Source organism: Sus scrofa, unplaced genomic scaffold (genome assembly GCF_054392235.1).
Source record: "Sus scrofa isolate SSC_HxYL_T2T_F1_AM1 unplaced genomic scaffold, Sscrofa_HxYL_maternal_Yorkshire_Landrace_v2.0 dam_167, whole genome shotgun sequence".
Lineage (NCBI taxonomy): Eukaryota > Metazoa > Chordata > Mammalia > Artiodactyla > Suidae > Sus > Sus scrofa.
The window spans coordinates 121,202-149,054 of NW_028146972.1; the positions used below are offsets into that span (position 1 = coordinate 121,202).

Sequence of the window (27,853 nt, forward strand, 5' to 3'; positions counted from 1 at the left end):
AACTAAAAGATGTTATCTAATAACTGATTTTTCCAGTAGGACTCCCCAAAATACACAGTCAAATTAGTAAGTTAGTAAGTCAGTTAAAAAGACATGAATCAAAGGCTGGAAGCTAAAAGGAATTAAACTGTCAGCAAAAGAATAAAGGTGGTATAACCAAACAGCAGACAATCATCACAAAGACCAAGATATACAATTCAACGAAGATGCAAAGAATCATTTTAAATGATTTTATAAATCACCTCCTAATTTATTAATGGGGTCATTGTCACGGAATTATTTTAGATGTATGCTTAGCAGAATTCTTCATGTCACATTGTGTTTATACTAGCTTGTTGGTAAGATATAAAGAATGTTGGTAAGATATAACAAATATATGAGAGCTACCTTACAGAAGGGTAGAAAATGAATTTAACTCTAATTTCTGTATATCTCTAGCCCCCATTTCTTATTTATAAAAATAGAGAAATGAAGAGAGAATAACAAAAGATACTACATGTATGGAGTTCTGGTCGTGGCTCAGTGGAAAACGAATCTGACTAGTAACCATGAGGACGCAGGTTTGATCCCTGACCCCTCTCAGAGGGTTTGATCCAGCGTTGCCATGAGCTGTGGTTATAGGTCAAAGACGAGGGGGCTCGGATCTGGCATTGCTGTGGCCGTGGCGTAGGCCAGAGGCTACAGCTTCAATTCAGCCCCTGGCCTGGGAACCCCCATATGCCTTAGGTGCGCCCAACTCCCCTTCCCGAAAAAGCAAACAAAACAAAACAAAACAAAAGATACTACATGTATGTATGATGGTTAGACAGCCATAGGCTCAGTAAATAATAATTTTCTCCCTTCCTCAAGAGTGAACTCATATGTATATTCTTAGGTTGGTCTTCAACAGTTACTTTCAGCTTTTCATTACTATTCCAAAGCTAATGACTGTAGAGCACTTTACCACTTACAGTATGTCTGCATATTATCTTTTTCATGAAGGGATCTTTCAACTCGTTCCTTACTGTAGTAACTAGAACCATATTACATACATTTTCAGTAAGAAACTATAATCTACATTTCTCTTGGGTAAATTATACCCTCCTTTTCATAGATATCTGTCCCCACCCCGCCTTAAGCAAACAATCTTCTCTCTTTCTTTACAAAGAACTATAATTAAGAGATGTTGCTCCCTGCTACCCTTTAAAAGATCTCTTACTAATCTCCTCTTCTGGGACAGCAAATATTTTAGCTGATGCCTCTAAGTGAAAGACATCCGTACAGGATAGGACATACATACATGCATCTGTTAAAACATAATATATTTTACGGTTATGTAACATTCCCTGTCACAAGGTTTATTTTTGAAGCAGCTAATCCTAAGGGCTAAAGCAGTGAAATGAGAGGTTGGGGAAAAAAATACCATGCACAAAATACCGTGCACAAGCACTTTTTATACAGAGGTGGTGGCTGAATGTTAGTTTTTTGGGGCAAAACAAAGCTTCAAGTCAGGTAAAAGGAAAGTTAATCATTTAATCTGATGTTTGTTTCAGAGCTAAACCAAGACACACCAGAGGAATATGAGGTAAAGCCTGGCCTATGTTCAGCATTCCTTTCTGACTTAGCTGAGAAACGGAGTGCGTTGCAGGCTTGCTTTTCATAAGCATAAACTAGATATTCTAACTATAGTCCTACTACATAAAATTAACTAGGAAAAGGTAACTGTTATGGGACGAATAGTGTTCCTTCCGCAAAATTCATAAGCTGAAGTCCTGACCCCTAGAACCTCAGAATGTGACTATTTGAAATAAGGTCTTTAAAGAGGTGATTACAGTTAAACGAGGTCACTGGAGTTGGCCTGGATCCAATATGACTGTGTCCTTATAAGAGATTAGAACACAGACATGCACAGAGGGGAAAAGACAGCTATCTATAAGCCAAGGAGAGAGGCCTCAGAAGGAATCGACCCTGCTGACACCCTTGATCTCAGAATTTCAGCCTCCAAGACTGGAAATAAATTTCTGTTTAAGCCACAGTCGATGGTACTTGTTATGGCAGTCCTAGCAAGCTAATACAGTATCCTAAGGTAGCTAGAAAGTTTTTTTTTTTTTGTTTGTTTGTTTTTTTGTCTTTTTGTTGTTGTTGTTGCTATTTCTTGGGCCGCTCCCGCGGCATATGGAGGTTCCCAGGCTAGGGGTCGAATCGGAGCTGTAGCCACCAGCCTACGCCAGAGCCACAGCAACACGGGATCCGAGCTGCGTACGCCGGATCGTTAACCCACTGAGCAAGGGCAGGGACCGAACCCGCAACCTCATGGTTCCTAGTCGGATTCGTTAACCACTGCGCCACGACGGGAACTCCCGAAAGTTTGTTTTTTTAAAACCTTTAAAATCCAAGGATTTTCCCCAAGAATGCCCCTCAAAACATCTCTACAACTAATAACAAAGCAACAATTTCCTAGAATAAGCAATTGTTACTTATTGAATTATACTGGCAAGGCCTTTTAAAAGTCATGAGTGGAACATGAATATAACTGCATAGTATGAAAACTGACGACTGAGCACACACAAGGGGAAGAAAGAAAGCAGTCTGATCCATTGGATAAATAAGCCCTTTTTATATTTATAAAATACAAATTCCAATATTATAGACTGTTGAAGCTAGAGAAACTACTTTGAATCTTTCTTCTTTTTGTTTATTTAGGATTTTAAATTCCCACTTCTTTCCAGAAAGCTCTGAAATTGCTTGAAAATTTCAAAACAGGTTATACAATAAAAATCATATCAAATTCAAATGTGCACGCGAGAAAGAGAGGAAACGGCTCTTTTATATTTTTATTCAAACAAAACAAAATGGTTTTCAATTCAACAGAGGCTTGGAAGAAAAAGCTCTGAAAATTATAGTTGAAGCAAAATAGGGTAGCTAATTAATCACCTTTCTGAAGGTTTTTACAAGCTTGAATAGACTATTGATAATGAACAGGAAAGAAAGCTCCTGGAAAGCTCCTTTAAGGGTTTTAAAGCCCTTAAAGTTTTAAAATTGAATAATGAATATAAAGCAACACAATATATTAGGCTTTTACTTTCAGTTTTAAGAAAAGGATGAATGGATGTAAGATGCAAAGGGACTTCATTTAAAAGTAAATAAAGTTTCCTGTTTTCTATCTTAATAAGAGACATGAAAGAATGTTCAATCGCAATTTTTGCAATTCATCATAATCCCTTGTTTTGTGTTTTTTCCACATAAATCTTTAGCACATATATTCCTAATCCTCCACAAATGACATTCTAATTATTTTAACTTGACTATATGACAGGGGCTATGCTAAATGATTTTACATGCATTTGATCTTCACCACAATCCTATGAGATGGGTAATTGTGATTTTTGAGTTTATCTTCATTAAACACAATTAATGAATTAGACTAGATTTGCAATATGGGGCCCTGAGCTACAGTGAGAACAAAGCTACTAAGAATCAATATATGAATGAGATCAGTTTATCTACAGAAGCAATCCACCATAGAAGATGTTTCATAAATTTGAAGAAAATAGGCAACGTCTAAGCCTAAATTAAGGTGACTAAAGAATTGTCTTAACATCCCTCTACCTACACCGTGCTTTCATTTCAAGATTTTTAAGCGATTTTCTATAATTTGGACTTTGCAATCAGAGAGAGAATAGCTCTATCAGGAAACTGCAGCATCTCGTCTACCTAGAAGTTGTACTATTCATCATAAATGAATAAATTGGCATCTGGTCCTAGTTGGCTGGTTATTAAGAACTAACACTTGATCAAATCTGACGAAAATCAAGTTTTGAGATCCTGCAAAGCTGAATACTAGATTTAAGACCATGGCAGCCATAACCCCCTACTCTGGGTCTTGCTTGAGGAGCTAGCAAGTTTCCCCTTTTTGACATCTCTTTGTTCTTTATCTTCCTATCTTTCAGTTTGAGACAGTGTTGACCTCAGTCAGAATACTTTTATAATAACATTTCCATGGGTACAGCAGTAAAAACCATCTAGTCTCCTTCTAGAGTCTATGGACCAGTAAAACTTCAAAACACAAATATTTAGGGGAGAAAGTTACCTTCATTTTTTCTTTGCTAAATAAGTGTCATTAAAAAATCATCTATTCTTAAAAAAAAGGACATTAACAGGGGGGATTAAACGGAAAGACAATCTCGTAATAATAGACTCTTAAAAAAAAAATTGAGTTTGGCTTTAAGGAAAACTCACTAGAGAGTTTCTTTTTCTCATCTCAACAAAGATGAACCCCAGGGGCAACTGATCTAATTTAGTGACTTCATGAAGAAACTGGGACAAAGAAGAGTTGCTCACTTTGCCTAAGATCACACAATAGTATCTCAAAGCTTGGTTCACTGCAATCTCCAGCACCTGACTCTGGAACTTGTTCCACAGGAAAAGATAAAATAATGCCACAATGGCAACCCTTACATTAAACACCCCCTTATCCTGATGCCACTGTCACCACTGTGTTTGGTTTTCGGCCTACACACATTTATGCTGCAATGTTATATTTTGGCATTATTTCTGGCAGCTATATCATGAAAAGACCAAAGACTGATGAACAAATGAGGTTTTTTTTACAAACTGTACAGTCTCTAGAGAATTTAATGCACCCAACACTCTCACTGGCTCAACAATCCTACAGAACACTGATTTTAAACACTAACCAAAGAGAAAACCAGTCATAAAAGTAATTTTTAATTTCCCATTCATAATATATCATAGACAGGAAGTAGGATTTTTGGTCTTGTTTTGTTTTGGGAAAGAGGAGAATACAGTTATTTAGTCAAGAATACTTAGAAGTGGTGGGACTTAAGAATGAGTTTTGGCAAATAGAAGCCATTATGGACATGCATTTGAAATCCATACTTAGCAGTAAAAGAAAAGAAGTAAATAAGATTTCTTCATTCTACCCAATTATTTCAAACTATAGTACCACAAAAAAAGACACTTTTAAAATTCTTTAATTCCTTCTATGAGTAGACGGTCCCTCCTTCCCTGTGAAATTTAGTCTGCTTTAGAATACCAACAATAAAAGAACTCAGCAGCACAGTGGTAATATTTAGAAAAAGCAAGGAGAATTCACTGAAGGTACTCTAAAGGTTAATAAAACTTCATTTTTCTTATTCTCATTAGACAGCAAACAGTGAATGACCTTGTCCTTTGCAATATCAAGCCCAGTGGTCTTAGGCTGCTTTGTTCTGATTTTAGATCTCTGATTACCTTCCCTTTCTCCTGTAACATTTTTCCAACTACATGGAAATGGTTTTCATGTTGACATTTCAAAGGTCACTCTACAGAGGCTAATGTTAGATTAAGCCATTCTTTATGTGTCATTATGGAGTTATTCTCATTCTCACCAATTTCAAGACAGCAAGTCAGTTGGCTCTCAAAGTTTAAAAAAAGTTCCTGCCGTAACTTGGAGGAATAATAATTATTCATAAAATAGCTGATAGATTAATAGCAAATTGCAGCTATCATTACAGAGCAAACTAATGTCATCTCCCCACTTCTTGAAGCATAACTACTGTATTCTACCTAGTACTACCTTGTTTCAGTTCTGTGAATCAATTACCACTTACCATTAATAAGCAGAGAGCTATCGGATCCTGGATATGAATAGTTTAGACGACCTGAGGGTAAAAGAAGGCCGTTACTAAATTTACTTTTTTCATAGATGGTTTAAACGTATTCAACAACAAAGCTGACTTAATCACTTAATAGGTATTTAAAAAGCTGTATTATGGGAATAAAACTTTGCTGTGCTAATAATAATGATCACAATGAGTCAGAGGACATATCAAATAGCACCTTCACAAACATTCAAAAAGGAAAGGGTTGAAAGTGGGAAAATAAAATATCCCTTATAGTTAAGTATTCTGTTATTCTAATTTCCAAATCCCCACTCCAAAGTAATTTTCTTTATACCATTATGTTCTAACAACAACTCATAATAGCAATCTGCATGTTTTTTCCTCATAAACGTGCACTTTTTCTTTCCTGTGTAGTTTTTCATTGCTTTTTAAAAGTATATAAATAGCAGTAATATTTTTTATGATTTGAAATAAACGTGATAGTCTTATGTCTGTACGTACAGACAAGGTAATGGGTTTAATTTCACATTTTAGGGATTAAGTAGGAGGTAAAGAAACACATTTCATTGTACTTACACATGAAGAAAATATCAAAGTTTGTAGTACAATGTCCAGGGAACAGTAGCATTCAATTAATTTGGTTAATTTCTTCCAAATTTTGAAGTGTTTCAAAATATAATGTAATGGGCGCCCAAGATACTCATGAGAAAAGGGTTTGTGAAAACCTAAAATTTTTGGAGGATGTGACATCTTCCAAATTGGCAGCTATAAAGGGAGGAGATGCATTTCTGTTTGGGAAGAGTTTCTACATGTAAGTTAAGGCATCTAAGACCACATACCATGTAGCTCGTTCTATGCTCTAAGTTGTAAAAATCATTTTGACAACATTTTTATGCCTCCATATTCCTCATGCCCTTCATAAGAATGGGGAGGAATCCTCAACAAATCTTGTTCATAGAAGGAATGGATAGGGGAACTGGACTGTTGATTATCCACCACAGTCCAGCACTCTATAAATCAGCAGTAGTGTGAGAATTTAAAACTGACTCAGAATTACAAACGTTCTATTAGGAAATGGCAGTCTAAACTCTGATCCCCCAAACCATAACAGAATCTCCAGTGAAAAGGCAGAGATTCTCCTATGTCTGGAGGCTGGGGCAAGCCTTTCAAGGTGCCAGGAAGAATCTACCTAGTTCCAGTGGACACTATGGGAACCAGAGCTAATATTTGGTCCTATCAATCTACCGGCCACACATTTATAATTCATCAGAAAGGAACTTTCGGCCACAACTATCCTTCGATCTCTCAAAAGACTACTTTTCTCCACAGAAATCAACTTGTGCCATGAAAAAAACTGTTCTCTGTTGTGAACAGCTTTAATTAATCCACATGCAAACCTTAGAGTATAATGTGAAACAAAATCTGAACTTAATTTTTCTACAACTTAAAACCAACAAGGATTTTTAAAATTACATTGTTAAATGCTCCACTTAAAATTCAGCTTGTTACTATTTAGGGAGGAGAGATAGGGATGAAGGTAGGCAAGGTGGGGGTAAAAATTAATTTGATATTTCGGTTTCTTCCTAAAAATTGGCTTAGTTATTTAATGCTAATGTACACAGCCAAGTATCCAAATCCAGTGAATTCCAGCTGAACTGCTTTAACTACAAGCTCAGATCACATGACCTGTCACAAGTATAGAAGCACAGACTTGAGATGCTGGAACAAGAGCATGACTTTAACTGTTAAAAACCTGGGAGGGAGAGAGGGAGTACTGTTTCTGAATCACTTAAGTAGCAGCTGACTCTCTGTAATGGAACATTTGCATTAATTTTATAGCTGTAAAACCCTCTAGTCCACAAACTAACAGCCATCGCTCATACATTCTTATTAATCACAAAACATTTTTTCAAAGATGACACACATCAACACAGAGAAAAAAATATTTAACAGTGTTAACTGAAGTTATGAAAATGTTTTATTATTTCTAAGATAGTCTAATTTTTTTTAACACTAACATTCCCACGGAAACCATGGCTGTTCGATATGAACTATATAATGCCTCTTATTTAATACCAAGGAAAGATAATTAGCAATGAAACTCCAAAAGACAAATTCCCAAAATAGCTGGCACAGTTTAACAAATCGAGTTCCACCTGATCAGAAAGTCACCTTTGGAGGTAGCTTTTAAAAAGACAGATAAGAATATTTCAACTTAAGTTAAGGCACGAAAATCCCTTAACTCAGTTCTGAGAGACTGCCTCAACACACACTTCCTAAAGAGATGCTACCCGCACTCCTAAGGAAGGTAACCTTTGAGACTTTTTCTACTCTTTAGATTCTAAATACAGTAATTCTACCCTTCAGTTAAGACAACAGGGGCTGAAGAATCACTGGCAAAATTCATAGTTTAACTCTGAAAGTGATACTTGTTTTTATTTTTTGACCTGTTCTTATGAGTCCTGTCAGGCTGGGATCACTTCTGACCTCTGAGTAGCAAATATATCTGTAATATTTTATTAAACAATCAGTAATGCTTTCTACTTCATTTAAAATATTAGCAGGAGTTCTCGTCGTGGCGCAGTGGTTAACGAATCCGACTAGGAACCATGAGGTTGCGGGTTCGGTCCCTGCCCTTGCTCAGTGGGTTAACGATCCGGCGTTGCCATGAGCTGTGGTGTAGGTTGCAGACGCAGCTCGGATCCTGCGTTGCTGTGCCTCTGGCATAGGCCGGTGGCTACAGCTCCAATTCAACCCCTAGCCTGGGAACCTCCATATGCCGCGGGAGTGGCCCAAGAAATAGCAAAAACAACAACAACAACAAAAAAAAAGACAAAAAGACCAAAAAAAATAAAATAAAATAAAATAAAATAAAATATTAGCAGTATCATTTAAAAAAAAAACAAACAAACACCTTTTAAAAAGACCTTTCATAATGCTTCCCTACCCTCCTGGCCCTATCCTATAAATTCTTTCTATAATTAAAATATCGAGACTCATCCATTCACGACTTCTATTATAGATAACACATATCGCCTCCTTTCTGGAAATTCTCTTAAAGCTCCCATTCAAGTGCCATGGGACTTTAAAGTCTTCTACAAGCCTTTCACATTCTCCTGGCAGCCCTTTCATTTTTGCTCTAGTATCTTCTTTCCTCTATGGATACCAATTTTCACCAGCCTTTTTGCATTTTGTATTTCATGGCTAGGTTACTGACAATGCCCTCCCCCTCTCTGAGACACTGGTTCCCTTTCTTTGTTTCTGAGGGAAGATATTTTACAATCTTTGTTTTTCAGATTTACCTCTTTCCAAGGCACCTTTCAAACCAAAAAGGAAACCCCCCTTTCAGATCACTCACCAAATTTTATTTCTATGTTGCAACAGTCAACCTTCTTAGGTAATCATTTCAGCTACTGGCTAATTGTCTTATCTCTTTTAAGTAATAGCCCTCTTTAGGAACTAGAGGTGTTTCTGTTTGTTTGTTTGTTTAAGCTAGGTATCTGGAGTTATCTGTTTGGGTACCAGGTTAGCAATTGATGAGTTCATTTACTGAACTTAAAACACCAGCATTTCACAAATCAATAAACTGAAGTAAAATAAAAATCAGTGATATACATGTGTTCCTTCTCCAGATTTTGAAAAAAAGTTTTGTTTTGTTTTACCTTTTTAAATAGGAAAGACTTCTATTTGGCTCATATCATCCCACCAACACTGCCTTTAGTGGAAAAATAAACGACAAAATAGTCCCTTTGAAAAGAAATTATTTTCCCCTGAACCACTTAAAAACTGGTTTTAAGAATTCTTTATGCAATTAAAAATTTTTAATTAAAAACAATCAGTGATATAAAAGAATATAATCCAGTGTTTGTGGTTTGTTTCATTTTTTTCTTTCTTTTTTTTCTTTTTACAGCTGCACCTGTGGCATATGGAAGTTCTCAGGTCAGGGGCTGAACTGGAGTTGCTGCTGAGGCCTATGGCACAGCCCCAGCAACACCTGATCTGAACCACATCTGCGACCTATGCTGCGGCTTGTGGCAATGCCAGATCCTTAACCTAATGAGCAAGGCCAGGGATTGAATACTCATCCTCAGAGAGTCAGCACTGGGTCCTTAACCCACTGAGCCACAACGGGAACTTTGATTGGGTTTTTGATGATTCATCTACCTATAAACATAGCCCAGGTTTTAGCACATTTAGAATTGAATTCCTTAAGGGAGAAGGAAGGCATTAGGATTTTAGGCAAGTGAATGTATTTAGTGGATAAAATTCAGTCCTTGAAGGAACTTTGTATTGATTGTATTATAAATGCAAAGAAATACTGCCTGATCAGCAGTCCTAACCTCAAGGGACACTATGACAGGCAACACAGTAGTCTCTGGAGGCCAGCTGTGGCATTTGGAGCCAGAAGCCTGACATACATCATGCAGAAGGCATAGACTATATTTGGTGACATGACTCAACCTAGCCAAATATAGGCAACTGACACAGTGTGACTCTGGGGAACTACACTACCAAATTCTACAGCCTAGAAGAGATTCAGACTCCAACTAGGCAATTCTATGCTAGGCATTTGTGAGTTGGAAAGGACCAATATTTACCAACTAGAATGACTAAGAATTACTGGGGGGAGGAGGTGCTCAAAAGAACGGTGTGTACTATCATATTTTTTTAAGATACTAACTAAAAGTAACTGAATTAATGAGATGAAAGGAGAAAAGACTAGAAGCAAATACGCTAAAATATTAGCAGTATATCTATTATTTCAAAATTAGGTAAAATAAATTATTTTCTAAAAAGTAACCCACATATTATTGCTACTGGTGATTCAGCAGAAAATGATAGAATGCTACCATTTCAACATATAAACATAAAATAGCAAACATTCTACAGTGCTACTAGATTTCATGCTATGACCTTTTCTTTTTCAGAGTTGTGCCAGTATTGCTGGGGACATGGTATCGGCCAAGGCATGACACAGGGATAACTCTGCAAGATTGTCTAGTATAAAGCCGTGCAGTCTGAAAAGTGACAGACAAGAAGCATGAAATTCTGAGTGTGTGTGTATATGTATACACAAACACACACACATATGTTTAGATTATGCCTTTTTTTTTTTTTTTTTTTTTTGGCCACGATGTGCCACAGGGAAGTTCCCGGGCCAGGGATTGAACCCATGCCACTGCAGTGACCACACCAGATCCTGAACCCACTGTGCCATAAGAGAACTCTGAAATTCTGAATATATTTTTACTGACTCTCACTATACAAACTTAGATACTCCAAAGAAAAGGGAGAGGTTTTCAGTGGATATTGTTAAAAATTTCTAATAGGAAAAGGATAAGCATGGACTTAGGTGCATTCCTAAAACAGATGAAAAGTTTTATGCATATGATATACCACACTCACACAAACACACACACACACACACACACACACACAAGTATACATTATTTGCTGTTGTTTAACCAGCAATGCTTCTCCTGGGTCTCTTTCTGCTATTTTTGTTTAGTTCATATCTAAGTAAGACAAGGCTATACTGCCCTAAATAAAATTTTTTATAGATTATAGTAATTATTTTTTAAAATGCTACACCAGAAACCTGAATTTTAAAAAATTAAAAAAAATTTTTATTAATGAATTTTATTACATCATTTTTTAAGGGAGGTGCTGTACCTGCCTTTCTTTATCTGCTATTTTTACCAGCACTGCCTCAGACTTGCCGCAAGATGGCGCTGTGGGGTCCTGGATGACGCAAAGCAAGGTTCAAGAAATGTATAAAAAAAATCAGGTTTTGAATACCAACCTTATCCATACACAAATGCCGAACACATATCAATATGAACAAATAAAAATGTATTCTACATGTTCTATCATTTAATGATACAAAGATTATCACTTTTAATAATTTATTCTATTGGCCTAAAAGTAAGTCCCCAAATCATAATCAGTAACATTATTCTACCCCTTAACGTATCTATGATACAACCAGCTTCCAGTAAAGATGTTTCCACACAAAATTACGAAGAAGAAACTGGCTGGGCCTGACATTAACTGGATGGAGAGTCTTACCCCCTCCAAAAGAGCCATTTAAAGTATACATACACAGAGTTTACAGTAAACAAAACCCCTCTCCAAGAAAGATCTGATGTTCAGTTTAAAAGCTTGTAAAAAATAAAAATAAAAAATTTGAATTCTCTTGCCTATCTCTCTAGGTTCATCTCTCACACTGCCATTTCCCTTCTCGCAGTAGGTATTCTGGACTTTCAGAAGTACTGGCCCACTAACTTTTTTTGGCAGGATGGGGCATTAACTTTTACTTCTGGTTCTTTCCTCTGGCACGCCTTCCTTTCTCTCTGCTTCCGATGTTGTTTCACCACTCAAGCTTCCACAATTTTGTCCAGGTAGCTTCTTTCACAGGTCTCGCAACCTACGGAAAATCCCTGCCCCAAGCCACCTGCTCTCTGGTTTAGACAGGCCTATGGGCTCCATACAACACCCCTTATACTTATTATACCATATTTAAATTATCTATTTCTAAACTCTCTTCCTCTAGGGTGACAAAATCCTTAAGGACAGATTTTGGGTCTCGAAACTCAGAGCTTAGAGAAGAGAAGGTGCTCAATAAGTAGCTGCTGAATGAATGAAAAAAACAAAGCCAGCAACTGGTGGTCTCTGCCACGCAGTGAAACACGCAGTGAAAAGAGTAGAGCTGGACAAAGCCCATCTTGTGAGCTAGATCAAATTACTTTGTTTCTCTGAACCTCAGAGAAACAGAGATTTCCATTTACATGTAAGAAATTCAAGAAATAATTTTTGCAGAATGCCCAGAAAAGCTCCCCAGTTTAGAGTTATGTGCTCAATTAATATTCATTCCCTTTCCCTCATCAACTCTAAGCCAGAGATAATCAATAATTTTCTACTTGTGAGAGAAAGAAAAAGGAAAAATTCCTCTAAGCCACATAAGACCCAAACTGGAACCTTGGAGAAGGGAGTGGCCATATTATGGGGGGATTTTTTCAGCTTCAGAGAAGCGAGTTTGCTAATGTTCTGAGTTACAAACAGGGATATAATTCTTCGCCGGGGAAGAGAAGAGAAAAAAAACCTCTTTACTTTTATGATAGCCAAACTGGCAGAAGCAGAAGTATATTAGGAAATGAAAACTTTGAAAATTCAGCTTAAAAATGCTACTTTTAATAAAAGCCAAGGAGGATCTTCCTTTTGTACCAATAGCTCAGATTCAATCTTTCAATTCTGATATGATAGCTGAAAAACAGACTGTCACGGTGGCAAAAAATTTAACATTTATCTTTAAGATAAGTCAATGGGTTATGTTTCTATAGCTTAAGGTTGGTTTCATGTAGAAGGATTGCTTTGACTCAGGGCAGGTACAAAGTTGGAAGATCTAAAACATTTACGAATTTCAGGCAGAAGGGAATGTCTAGAGAGACACTAGCAAAGAGCTGATCCAATTAAGGAATTCAAAAGATTTCCTACTGCCAGTAAACCTAACAACAAACCAGCCAGCAGGAAGGCTATTTTTATCCCTGCCAGAGGCCTTCTGACTCTGGATGCTACATTTAGAGGACAGAGCAACAAGATAACTTGCCTTAAGAGGATGTTATGATACCAGTGATTAATGGCAATTTTTTAAGCTTTAAAAAACTAGGCATAGTTTTTATCCAAAATAAACCAGCCAAAGTCAGTTTAAAAAAAAAAAAAAAAAAGAAGATAATATAACGGAAAGAAAAGTGGAAAAACAGACCAATGGGTACTAGAAAAGTTTTCAGTAATCTAGAAACAAAGCCAAGGCAGTACATTAAAATCCTCCTACCTTGCAAAAAGGCTGATGAAAAGAAATATGTGTTATAAGAGACATATTTTAAAAGAACCAGTGAATAAAAATAAATAATTGTAGAACTCCCCCAAAGGTAAAGGTGATTTTTTTTTCTTTCTTTCTTTTTTGGCCCCTTGGCATATGGAGTTCCTTGGCCAGGGATCAGACCTGAGCCACAATGGTTGTGACCTCCACCGCAGCTGGGGCAACTCCAGATCCTTTAACCTGCTGTGCCAGGCCAGGGATTTAGCCTTCGTTTTTGTGTTGCAGAGACACACGGCCACAGTAGGAACTCCAGTAAAAACGATTTTGAGAAATGGTTCTCTGTACCAACATGAAGAAGATCAAGACAAATTCATGAAATCCCTTGGGACTCTAAGCTAAATTACGTATGGATGATGGAGAACTTTAGAGATGAGACGAGCCCCTCCCCAAAAAGCAATGAGCTAAGTCAGTGGTTGGCTTTCTGCATACATACCTATCATTAACGCTAATCTCTAATTTAACGTAAATCCTAATGACTTTACTGAATCTTAACGAAGAATGAGCTTTGATTTCACATCTAATCTAATTTCACCTTTGTTATTTCTCAAAAGGCCCAGGTCCTATTTTCCTTTATCAGTACTCAAGGCACTGAGTCTTCCTCTTTTCATTAGCCTTAAAAATAAACAGACTGTTCAAAGATGTCTGCAAATTATTTGGAGGATAAGCTGCATTAGGCCAAGAGTCTAAGTTTTTATTTCCTGATATATCCCAAAGGCCTAAAATAGTGCCTGGCACTTAGTGTTTGCTTGATATGTATTTGTTTTATGAGCAGCCCCCATAGCTTTAGACTTTATACATCTACCCGAAGTGGTTCTCAAAGTGGAGTGAGGGTGGGGGTGAGGAGGGAGGGCAGTCTATCTGAATCACTGCTGGAATACACATATGCTTAAGTCTCATGACAGACTTGGTGAATCAGAATCAGCAAAAAGAACAAGCCAGCTTGGAAAAGCTCCCTCAGTGATTCTATTTTGACCTCCACCCCCTAAAGGCACTCTCGATAAGAAATCAGCAGGTGTGAGGTATGGATCTTTTACAGAAGATTATGATAAAATACACATTTTCAATTCTGTCCCCAGTCTCCTACACAAAAATTAAGAAACCTGAATGCCTACTGTCCGAAGTATACTAAGACAAACTTTTTTTTTAAACATTTGTTTCCCCTCATAAACACTACACAATAAATACCTAAGCTACTGAATCAGGAACCAGATGCAATGTGTTCCTATCTTGATTCGCTAGGTACCAGTTCGCTGAGTGACTTTACAAAAGCTGTTGTATCTCTCTGAACTGCAGTTTCTTCAGCTATAAAGCGGAGATCACACACACAAAAAAATCACATGAGGGAGTTCCCTTCGTGGCTCAGTGGTTAATGAACCCAGCTAGGATCCATGAGGATGCAGGTTCAATCCCTGTCCTCACTCAGTGGGTTAAGGATCCAGTGTTGCCATGAGCTGTGGTGGAGGTTGCAGATGTAGCTTGGATCCTGTGTTGCTGTGGCTGTGGCGTAGACCGACAGCTGTAGCTCTGATTAGACCCCTGGCCTGGGAGCCTCCATATGCTGTGGGAGTGGCCCTAAAAAGCAAAAAAAAAAAAAAAAAAAAAAATTCACATGAAAGATTACTGTAAGTAATCTTAAGTTAGAGATAATTCTCAGAAGGGGCAAAGAAGAAAATGCAGAGAAATGGTATCAGAGGTAACTGCCCTTTCCCTTGAAACTGGTTGTTAACCCTGCTTCCTATACAGAATATCCAGGTCTACTTCAAAAAAGAAATATGCAGACCAGCAATCGAATGTGTCCTGTGGTCCACTACTACCCAGCACATGGAATATGCTCAAATGTTTGTGGAACTAGAACATAAGCAGGAACTAAAACGTAAGTTACTTCCAAACCATGTGGCTTGAAGGCCCTCTCCCCTCCTAACAAGAGCTGCCATGTTACTCAACTCCAGGGGGCACCCCTCTTGTCACATGGCTCCCCAAGTGCCAGATGTAGCCTAAACAGTCCACACACCTGGCATGCCTCAAAAGGCAGAAAGATGGCTTTAGATGCCAGAGACAAAGTTCCAAAGTTTTATTTGGTAGAGAAGATAATCTAGCACTAGGATAGGGTAACTGACTTTGTCATTCTCTGTCCTCTTCTTCATTTCCTCTATTGAACTCCTTTTTTATTTTTATTTCTTAAACTTCATTTATTTATTTATTTTTGTTTTTTTTAGGGCTGCACCTGAGGCATATGGAGGTTCTCAAGCTAGGGGGTCCAATTGGAGCTACAGCTGCCGGCCTACACCACAGCCACAACACCAGGTCTGCGACCTACACCACAGCTCACAGCAACACCGGGTCCTTAACCCACTGAGAGAGGCCAGGGATTGAACCCACAACCTCATGGTTTCTAGTTGGATTCCTTCCCGCTGAGTCACGACGGGAGCTCCAAACTCCTTTTTTAAATGTTCTTTTTAATGCGGAACATTTTAATAGCAGGAATTTAAAGCTGAACAATTTAGAGAAGTTCTCTCTACAGCAGTGTTTCATAATCTTTCATAACTATTAAGACCTACTTTGATCAAAATATCTCAGAGAGACTCCCCACCCTAAAAAGCCTAACAAGCTCTCAAGCCTCACTCCAGTGGATTGACTACAAGTAAAACAACCACAACAAAAACTCTTAATAATAAAAGGCTACGATGAATTCAGCAACACCTCTGGATGTGTTTTAATTGTATTACATCAGCATCCACATGCTTTTGAAAGATTATCATGCAAACAGACATGACAAATCTATCATCTCTCTAGAATGCTTTGTTCTAACAGGTTCATAGACCCCATCAAATAATTCCCATCGTTGAAGAGGTCTACAAATTGAGAGCAGAAACATTACATAAGGCCAAGTTTAAATAAGTGTTTCCTAAACATAGTATCTTTAGGCCTATCTCGAAAAGATGCAGTCTAGAAACAAAGCCTTCACTCAGCTGAATAAATCTGATTTCTGATTATATTCCTTCTTACACGCTACTCAATATTAAATGCTGCCACACCCAAACTCACAGGAAACCCATACACTACTTTTCGTCATTAAATCATAAAAACCTTCAATTTTGTCACTTAGGAAGAACCGTACAGAACTGCTGAGAGTGATTCAAAGACCACTAAATTCAAGTCCTCCATTTACAGGTGAGGAAATCAAAATCTAGAGGGAAGTGGTTGACTTAAGATAATACCAGGTCTTAATATAATCCTAAATGCTTCTCTTTTTATTTCCTACAATTTGGGAAAATCTAATATAAGCTAACGACTTCTGATCTTTTATAATACAGAGACCAAGTGGCTGATTTAAATATCTCTATGTAATTAACCACGCCAGCATTTATTATTTGGAAAATCATAGCTAGCAGAAGTTAGATTTTTTTCCTTTATAATTCAATTAATCATGATTGCTCTTCAGAATTAAGAGCTCCACTTTATTGTTGGTTTCTCAAGAACTAAAAAGGGTCTTCTGGGTGGCTGATTCCTCCGTTTTCCCAGTGTACAGCAACTGGCATCAGCCCAGTTGGATTCCAAAGAGATTATGGAACTGCTTTCCCTTCAGAGTTCCACTAATGTTCTTAATTGACTGGTTACCAGGTAATACCCAGAATAAAACAATGCCTTGCTTTTAGAATGGAGTGCACTGGTGTGGGGCTGAAATCAGAATCCATCTACTAGACAAAAAAATGAAGCCCAGAGGTAGCCTGGCCATCTCCAAATCAGATTCGAAAAGTAGTAACTAGTTTAAAGCTAGTTAAAAAGTATTCCTTTTGCAAATTTTTACTGTTGAACAGCAACAAATTCACTCTTTTCCCTCTTTTAACTTTGGGAGGGAGCATAGTAGTAGCATGAGGGGGAAAAACAAGGAGTCGAATATTTAAAAATTACAAATCAGGCATATACAGCTGATAGGTAAACTGCATACAATATTCAGGTAGAAATCCCATGCATGCCAGGAAGAAATAATTTTGTGGCTCAGTTGTGCAACTGTTCTGTGCCTCCTCTTGCTAAACTGAATGCAAAGAAAATTTTGGATATTTTTATGACAGCTACAAATCAGGTGGCATTGGTTCCCCTCCTTCAAAGTCAGCAATAACATATTCCAGGATTATATAAAGAGATCAAGGAACGTCTTAAGACCTTCATAGAACTCACCATTGTATTATTACATAATCAAAAGGGCTTTCATAATGCAGATTATTAGCATATAGCGCTGCTCTAGTAGCTATCAGGAAATGAAACAGCAAGTCACCGCTATAGAATTTTACAATATAGAAGGAAAGAAACAAAAATAGGTGACATTATCAAAAGGTAAAATATACTATTATTAATTTGGACATGGTACATGAACAAAAATAGATTTCTATAAATGTTCTGGACCTCCTTTTACTTTTTTAGACTGCAGAGAAGGCCTTAATATTTTACACTGACAAACTGTTGACAAAGTCTGAAAATCTTACTACTTAAATGTTATTCAGATTTCACTTCTAAATGGAAACTAATATTATGGTAATATCTGTACTTATTAAATGTACACAATACTTAATGTGAAGACGCACTTTTTGTTACCTGATTGCTGTTTGTTTTTTGATTTGGTTATTTCGAAGTGTTAACTGTCACATACAGTTTATTCCTTAACCACTCCCTGCCTTGATTGTGAGTCTAGCAAAATTAAGTCACAATAGCTGTAAAATATGTGAGCCTCAATACAATCGTAAAGACAAAAAAGTTAATGAGTTAAAAGCATCTTTGAAATAACTGTTTAGGCTCTTTAACCTTCTAATAACATAAAAAAATTTACTGTCACTTTCCCCCCGCCCGCCCTGTACCCTCATCTCTCACCCAGGTAAAATCAGAGTTGTAACAATGTTTTAAGATGCCTACTCAGTTTTCATGGACTCAAATAAGATTCTTTGTGCTCAATGTTCAGGATTAGGATAAGGAGATTGCTTGACTAATTATGGACCCACATCATGGATGACATAAGACAAATTCCCCCTTTGTGACAACTGCTTATATGATTTTCAGAACAAGTAAGAACAAGGGTCAATATTCTATCACAAACACATGGAGAGCAGAGGACAGAGGACCACTACTTTGTACTTACCAGTACATATTATATACAAAAATCAGGCAGATGAGCATCTGGCCAAGGTAGAAGGAGCATTTAGTACTAACCAGTTGGTTTCGGTTCAGAGGTCAGAGTAAGGTAGACTTCCATTCGAGGCTATGAGCACATCAGTGTTCACAAACAACACATTTTGTTTCCCCCAGGTATTTTCCTTTCCCTTCCTCCCCTTTAAAAATAAAACAAACCAAAAAACCAAACCCGAAAACAACAGCAATCCTCCACCTGGAAAAGTACAGTCCTACAGTTTGAAAGCCACACCTTTGTAAGCTCTGCCTACACAGGGCTGTGAGGAATCTAAAGAACCCTGACCAATAGTAAGCCAGAAAGGAGATAGCAGGTCCAAACTAAGAATACACCCTGTACAAGTAATACAATGGAAATCATGCCCCACGACTTTGTCCTCTTCTTCCTCACAAAGGAAGTTACCTCAGCACAGAAGCCCAGGTCCCATCCTATCGCACAACTAAGCAGAAGAGAAAGACTGTCTAGGACGTTCCATTTCAGCCATCAGGCAAGGGAGAATGCAGAAGGAGAGGAAACCACTTCGCTTCTAAATAGCCACACGCTTACTTCATTGCAGCCAAGTTTAAATCATATTCTTTGCTATGTGCCTTACTCCATTACTCATGAGGCTTTTAGGAGTAGGGTGATTTTCTGCTCTCCAGAGACCTCAGCCACTCCCCTGCTATGCTGCTTTGAATTACTTGGTATCGTCCAAACACAGCAAGAAAGAACCAGAGGAATTCAGGAGGGCTCCCACCAGGTTTGCAGAGCAGCTGCTTGGAGGACTCTGAATCTTGAAGACTTGTAATAAAGATCCCCCAATTCACCAGAGGACCCTGGATACCATGGAATGGTAATTTGCCAGGAAGGAGAAATTTGATTATGAACCCAAGTAAAATTTAGCTGTTTTGCATGATCCATGTCTTCTTTATGGTACTTCGTATCATGTCCCATTAAATATCCCCTGAAGAAAAATGTCTATCTAATCCTTTAAAAGGGTGACAGGGGAGTTGGGTGCAGAGTACTACATAGTTGTCTTTTCTCAACTTGCCACAGGCAAACTGATTTAAATAGAAAAAGGCTAAATACTTTAAGAAATTATAACCCTCCCCACTATTTCAAATAAATCATTTTTATATCACACCAACAGGACTTAAGTCAAAGTTTCTTTCCCCCTTTTTAAACTATACTTACTCTGAAACTCAAATTTATTACTGAATGCTACTAAATTTAGTCCTACTTTCAACAACTTTCATGAAAGGTTTCCAGAGCTATCTTGGTATACATAAAGTCAGTATCCAATATCTGTTAGAAAACATGTGTATCAGTAAACATATGTTCTTGAAAATAGAGACCGACGTGACTACAATTTGGAGTGTAGGAATGGTAAGATCGAAGGAAAATTTAGGGTGTTCTGGTTATTATTCATGGTGTCTTTGTTAAGTAGCTCTAACTTCATTCCTTCCCCTACTGTAAAGATACAGAATTTACATAATTATCCCAATAGTCACTCTCTCTCACAGTGACATAAAAAAATCTCTAAAATCAACAAACTGGCTTTGTGCACTAAATTTTCAACTCTTTCATGATTTTCTTCTAGAGATTATTATGAATTCTTTTGCTTAGCAACAAAGAGGCACAGATGGAATCATCACTTGCCCACTCATTTAAGCATTTGTTTCAAACAAATTCATAGCAATGAAAAATAGTGGGGGAAGGGCCCCTAATTTAATGTGCAGGTAAAGGGGAAAAAACTCAAAAAAATTTCAAAATGCAAAGTTACAATAACTTCAGTCAGGAATTAAATACATAGCATTTCTGGAGCAGATCCTGCTCTTAAATTCTGATTAAATGAATGCAGGAAGCAAGTGAGGCAATACTGTCTAACTATATAACACACTCCCACTACTTACTCGACATATGCACTAAGGTTTCTTGGGCACCATGGGAATATGTAAAAGACTGGCACTTTAAACAACTTGCATTTCTGAATGCAATCATTGCCCACATGCAAATTAAGTATTTAAAATGCCTGAAACTCAGAGGGGTATGGGTAGATGTGTTGAGTTCTCCCTTCCAAAAACTGGAAGCAAGATGCGTTCTGTAACAATATGAAGAGTGAAAGATTCCAATTTCACGACATTCTAAGGAAAAATAAGGTGATGTTCTGATTCATAATTTAGTTAATTAATATCTGAAGAACAACTCTATACTGTTTTGACAATTTACAGATTGCCTTTGTTCTCTCAATAATTTTGCTGTCTCATTTGGCTTTCTAGTGAAATGTAGCAAATTGGATATTAAATTGTTTTCATATATAGGATTTAAAATACTCAACTATTATGAAACTGGATTGTTCTATTCTATCTGACATAATAATTTTCAAATAGTAGTTCTTGGCTCTTTATTCCTGTGCTGCCTCCCTCTGTTTTCATTCCATAAACTGCTGCTTTCTGGTTTATATCCATATACCTTTATTCCCTTTGCATACAGGAAAAAAAAAAACAAAAAACTGAATTTTCAGAGGTGTCTCCTAATGTACCGTGAATGTAATACTGCTTCATGAATCTTTATTTCACTGTGTCCAGCCTGTGCTTCAGAAGGCTGAAAGCAGATGCACTTGCATGTGGTTTCATGCTGCTGCATTTCTAAACAATAAGTACCAATTTCACAGGCGAGAATAAAAACACAAATAACAGTAAGATACAATACTCCCCAAATCATCATCTCAGCATCTATACTAGTGAGGCTTTTTCGGTGCAGGTGAAGAAAATACTTGGTAACCCTAATAATTATTATAGCGATACGCAAGCTGCCACCTCGGAGATCAAAATTCAAAAATCGGTCTGTAGCTCAGGCTCTTAGCTTATGAGACTGGGTATGCAGTGAAGAAAATGAACTCAGTCTCTGGGGAGGAACTGCTGCAGATCGTCACCAGTGTTGGTTATGGAGAAGGCAATACATAATTTCGTGGATAAAAATAACATATGGACATGCCAGCTGATCAGTGAAAGGCAGGAAGATAAAGCAGAGGGAGGACCTTTTTCCCCTCAAAGAGGTAAACCTCTGTACATGGAGAAAATGATAATAGCCTTAAAATTCTTAGAAAAACTATTTTTAAATGAACTAAAAATATATATAAATTATGAAATGAAAGCTAACTATTCCTTTTGCACATTTCTTTAAAAAAAGAAAAAGATTTCTAAACAAGCCAATTAGAATCAGTAGCACATTCATAGAGATGTTGCTGGGCAAAATAAAATTTTAAACCCATTTCATAAAGGGAGATCTTTTTTTTTCCCCAAAAGAAAAAAAAGTTGGGGGATTAAAAAAAATTTAAATAACATACCCTTACCAATTCACTCAATTGATAGTTTTTGTATCAATTTTAGGCTTTATTATTTAATCATATACCCACAAACCACATATCTATGAGGAACTGAAAATGAATATAAAAATAAAGGAGGTAATTCATAACATATTTCATAAAATTATTTTTAGGATAAAATCAACCCAAATATAAAATCTGCCTCATATGATAGAGTTTAAAAAATAACAATTTTCAAGTTAATTCTTCTAATTGAATTTTTATTCTTTTTTTCTAAAAGGCATATTATTCCCTACTAATCTCATGGAAATAATGTCCATTTTCTGTTTTCTCTGTTTCTAAGGAAGCAGAACATTATGAAGAGGCTATTTATTTTCAAAATGGATAGGAAGTTTTATATTCTTATTTTAACAGGAAAATGCATTTTTTAAAGATATTCAACTTTTATTATCACCTTTAAACAAAATCTCATAATAGAACCACTGTTAAACAGTTTGGAGTTCCCGTCGTGGCGCAGTGGTTAATGAATCCGACTAGGAACCATGAGGTTGCAGGTTTGATCCCTGCCCTTGCTCAGTGGGTTAACAATCTGGCGTTGCTGTGAGCTGTGGGGTTGCTGTGAGCTGTGGGGTAGGTTGCAGACGCGGCTCGGATCCTGAGTTGCTGTGGCTCTGGCATAGGCCGGTGGCTACGGCTCCCATTTGACCCCTAGCCTGGGAACCTTCATATGCCGCGGGAGCAGCCCGAGAAATAGCAAAAAGACCAAAAAAAAAAAAAAAAAAGAAATTAAACATAGTTTTCCTGAATCAGCTACCTAAACCAGAGGAGAGTTTGACAAGAAATAAAGTATTCCCTTGAACAAAACTGCATTTTGGTAGCAACAGACAACAATGGTATAAAGTTCATCATCTTGGTTTAAAAAAAAAAAATCAAGTATAATCACAGTCTGGCATTTTAGGACCATTAACTTATCTGTGAATTCTTTATTGTTCTTGGAAGGAAAAAATACACAAAGTTCATTTAATATGCTTAAGTCACCTTGACACTTAAGTTGAAAATGCTTTTCTCATTTGATAAGCATGAAAACAGACTCAATAGATGTTTAGTAATAATCGATAACATTTATTGAGTGTCTTCTTAAGGAACTAGGCAGTATGCTGGATCTTATTGACACATCATATCAGTCAATCCTCACAACCACTGCAAACTGTAGTGGCAGAATGGCAATTTAAATCCAGGTCTATCTGACTTCAAAACTCTTGTCTTTTCATTCTGCCACACTTCCTCTTATAAGTCACAATTTTACAAAAGCTTTGTGTTCCCACATTAGGTCAATCAGGTTTTTTTTTCCTTCTGTCATCACACTTAATTTTTTATTATCTCTACAAAATCAGCCTACAGAAACCTAGTTTAGGTAAAAATTGGTAAGAAGAAATTTAAAGGGGATATAGAATAAAGGCAGAAGTTTATGCAATAAGCCATTTAGCAAACTAGAAGTGAAGAAATAAACCTGAGAGAGTTGTTACGACTGTATTTGATAAATCAAGGAAATATTAATACTATTAGAATAATGTGTGTAAACTCTTAAAATACTAGTTAGATGTTTACCTCTTTGAAGCATCCATAGTAAAAAGTGTTCATACTTGTTATTTGTAAACTGTTTTCTCTAATAAGAGACATAAGCACTTATCATGAAAATGAGTTCTAATTATTATTCCTAGTATCTTGTACATAAGAGGCTGTCAAAAAAAGAGGCTTTCTTTCTGCTGAAGAAACCAAATACATTAAGAAAATGTCCTTTAGAAACTTCTTCTGTACTTGACTTTGAATTTTGAAACAATCATGGATTCATAGCAGGTTATAAAAAGTAGTACAGAGAGATCCTGTGTACCCTTTATCCAGTATCCCCATCTGGGAACATCTTAAATAACTGCAGTATAAAACCAGGAAAGTGACCCTGGTACAAGCCAAAGATTTATTCAGATTTCTCCTTTAGCTACTTTATTTTAGAGTGTACAGTTTTTCTGCTGCTAGAAAGAGCCTGAGACTCCCCTCATTTTTCTGATGGGAAAACAAAGGGTCAAAGAGTCCAAAAGACTAGCTAAGGTCAGAGTGTTAAGAAGTGGCACAAATAAAACCAATTCTGACAGATCATCTTTCCTCATAAACAAAGTATGTAACCAGATTAGAGCCCACCAGAATTCCCTGAGGAATTCAGTAAAGACCTTCAAAATAATCCCATTTCAATGTTAGTTCATCAGATTGAAACCTATTTTTTCACATATTGTTTTTCATCTCTCCAGACCACAAAATATTCCTCATTAAAAAATTAACTCTTATTGGTCTGCTGAAAAATAATTTTACTGCATAAGTACTATGGAAAACCAAACTCGAAGGAAAACTAGGCACTTGATGCAACAGGCTCCTTGCCACTTTGATCCCAGTGAAAAGCTGTAGTGGCTTATAAACACTGAATGAATGAATAAATGAATGAACGAGTAGACAAATGAACGAACAACTTAAGGGGGAGGACTAAATATCAAACAACTCAAATGTCTTTAAAAAAACAATAAAACTTTGTTGTATAGTAAAATAAGATTTTTTTTTTTTTTTTTTTTTGCAGAAAGATATTTTATTTTAGGGAGTAGTTTTCACAAAATCAGAGCTAAAAGGGCCCTTACAGAACATCTAATCTGGTCATTCTCAACTCTGGCTACACATGAGCATCACCTGAAACAGTAAAAAAAAAAAAAAAAAAAAAAAAAAAAAAAATCATAAGGAGTTCCCTTTGTGGCTCAGAGGTTATGGAACCCGACTAGGATCCATGAAGATGCAGGCCGATCCCTGACCTCGCTCAGAGGGTTAAGGATCTGGCATTTCGGTGAGCTATGTGTGGTGTAGATGGAAGACATGGTTGGATCCCAAGTTGCTGTAGCTGTGGTGTAGGCTGGCAGCTGTAGCTCTGATTCAACCCCTAGCCTGGGAACTTCCATATGTCATGGGTTTGCCCCTAAAAAGCAAAAAAAAAAAAAAGCAAAAAAAAAAAAATAAGCCCCACACCACATCTGGAAAGGGGCTCAGACATCTGTATTTTATTTTTAAAGCTCCCCATTATTAAATCCCTTATTAAAAGAGTAGTTCTAATTCTAAGTCCCTCATAAAGATGAAGAACCTGAGGCCAAGTCAAACTGCAATATCTTATTTAAGGTAAAATAATTAAGACAGAATCCAAGTGGGAATAGCATTTTTTTTTAACATAATACTTAAAAAGTATTTTAAGAACTACAGAGCTTCATTTTAACTTTGAGACCACTGGCCTGTTTTTTTTGTTTGTTTTTTCCTGTCTTTTCAGAGCTGCACCCTAGGCATTTGGAGCTTCCTGGGCTAGCGGTTGAATTGAAGATGTAGCTGCAGGCCTATGTTACAGTCACAGCAACTGCATTTCTGAGCCCAAGCATTTCCACAGCTCACGGATCCTTAAACCCACTGAATGAGGCCAGGGATGCAACCTGCATCTTCATGGATGCTGGTCAGACTCATTTTCACTGAGCCACGACAGACTTCCTATTGACCATTTTTAAAAATGGGAAACTAGGCCAAAAAAAAAAATCTATCAATATTTGAACTCTTCGTATTGTATAGTCATTGGCATTGGCAAATAGACATACAGGTTTGCAGCACTAAGCAGGTTTTGCCTGAGATTTAAAAAAATGAGGAGTGGTTCCTATCTTTCCAGTGAACTGCCCTCATTAGTACCATTGTAGTTTCCTTAATTGGTATTGTGAAGGGCCTACAGTGGATGTCCATCAAATACATTTGATTTTTTCTTAACAAAAAAGAGGTACATTTATAAAGTTGATGGAACTGACTGGATACAAAATATGAATCTATAATATCTTCCATATTTATCATGTTACATACATGATACAAATTTTAAACTATTTACTAAAATAAAAAAATTACATTTTGAAAATTACCTTTAATCGAATCATTTTCGGCTCTCATTATGTCGATGAGTGAACTCTCCAGTGAATGCATGTCAAATGTTCTGGGGCGATCCTGTAAACACAAACAGCCACAAACAGCTTTTAAAACAGCATTAAATTACAAAAGAGGAGAGTAAGCTGCGTTTGATGGGACACTGATCACCAAGTGACAAATTTCCTCCCTCTCTATGTAAAGCACAGTATTACTATGTTTTATTTTTAACACTTACAAAACACCAAAACCACAAAAGTACATGCCTAAGGCTCAGCAAAGACTGATTTGATTGGTTTCTAGTATCATTTCAATAAAAGCATTACTTTTACGAACAAAGCAAAAACAAACTAATTCTCATACGGTTAAAAACATTAAAGAAATATATAAATAAAATTCATAATCACATAAGATTGCAGTAATGTGGCCATTTCTGCACAAACTTGTTCCAGCCGTAATCTACTAAGGTGGCAAGCAACATGTGCTATTCAGAAGAGCTATATTTACTTATAAGCCAAGACCTGAAAATAGTCATCAAATGTCTCTAAGACCACTAAGTGGCAAAGTATGCTTGATTTTTTCTGCCAGTTAAATTAAAGGGAAGATAGGGTGTGGGGAACACTGCTGGCTAAACAAAATACATTTCACGAGAAGGTGAGGAATCTGAAAATATACAACTACCCAACTGCTGTGGTATTCTTCAGGATAAAAAGTACTGGAGATAACTAAAATTAAAGCATAGCTTGGGAGTTCCCGTCGTGGCGCAGTGGTTAACGAATCCGACTAGGAACCATGAGGTTGCGGGTTCTGTCCCTGCCCTTGCTCAGTGGGTTAAGGATCCGGCGTTGCCGTGAACTGTGGTGTAGGTTGCAGACGAGGCTCGGATCCTGCGTTGCTGTGGCTCTGGCGTAGGCCGGTGGCTGCAGCTCCGATTCAACCCCTAGCCCAGGAACCTCCATATGCCGCGGGAGCGGCCCAAGAAATAGCAACAACAACAACAACAACAAAAAAAAGAGAGACAAAAGACAAAAAAAGACCAAAAAAAAAAAAAAAAAAAAAAGCATAGCTTGATGGTGAAAAGTTGATGAAAATATTTTCAAATACTGAAGGGGAAGCTGTAATACATGTTTCTGACACACCTTAAGAATAAACACATACAAAGACTACAGCAAAGGTATTAAAAAAAAGGGGGGGGCTTCCAAAGAAATTTGAAGAGCACAATTTCATAACCATCTCTTCAATTATATTTTCTTTTTTCTTCTTCTACCAGGTATCATCTAACCTAGTGACATTTTATACTATTATACATACAATCAATAGGTTCATGATCATTACTATTTTTTCTTTTTAGGGCCGCACCTGTGACATATGGAAGATCCCAGGCCAGGGGTCAAATTGGGGCTATAGTTGCCAGCCTACACCACAGCCAAAGCAATGCCAGATCTGAGCCGCATCTGAGACCTATGCTGCAGCTTGAGGCAATGTCAGATCCTTAACCCACTGAGCGAGGCCAGGGATTGAACCGCTGAGACACAACAGTTAACTCCCTCAATTATATTTTCTCTCGCATTACCTTTTAACTTAAAGCTTTGGCTTTTTAAAGGAATTCATCTAATTTTATCCCCTTTTTTTCAGACTTGTTGGGATCTCACTTTTCTACTTTACTAGCTAACTTCTAGAACTTTAAGGTTAATAGAGCACGTCCACCTCTTTTTTTTTTTTTTTTTTTTTGTCTTTTTGCTATTTCTTGGGCCACTCCCACGGCATATGGAGGTTCCCAGGATAGGGGTTGAATGGGAGCCATGGCCACTGGCCTATGCCAGAGCCACAGCAACGCGGGATCCGTGCCACGTCTGCAACCTATCCCACAGCTCACGGCAACGCCGGATCGTTAACCCGCTGAGCAA

The 27,853-nt window shown here is 37.2% G+C and overlaps 1 protein-coding gene and 1 long non-coding RNA gene across 2 annotated transcripts in view; both read right to left on the minus strand.

Moving 5' to 3' along the window:
* LOC146394308 (cytoplasmic polyadenylation element-binding protein 4-like) overlaps nucleotides 1-27,853 on the minus strand; it is a 66,463-nt gene that overhangs the window by 22,361 nt on the left and 16,249 nt on the right. Inside the window, exons 2-3 of the mRNA XM_085009158.1 lie at nucleotides 25,946-26,027; nucleotides 5,592-5,642 (exon numbers count right to left, since the gene is read on the minus strand). Of these exons, the coding sequence (XP_084865284.1) occupies nucleotides 5,592-5,642; nucleotides 25,946-26,027 (133 nt within the window). The remainder of the gene's footprint in view (nucleotides 1-5,591; nucleotides 5,643-25,945; nucleotides 26,028-27,853) is intronic.
* Nucleotides 10,848-19,119, minus strand: LOC146394309 (uncharacterized). Its single transcript, XR_014836260.1, has 2 exons — nucleotides 15,805-19,119; nucleotides 10,848-14,998 (listed from the first exon to the last, which is right to left on the minus strand). It is a non-coding gene; the product is annotated as an uncharacterized LOC146394309 (long non-coding RNA).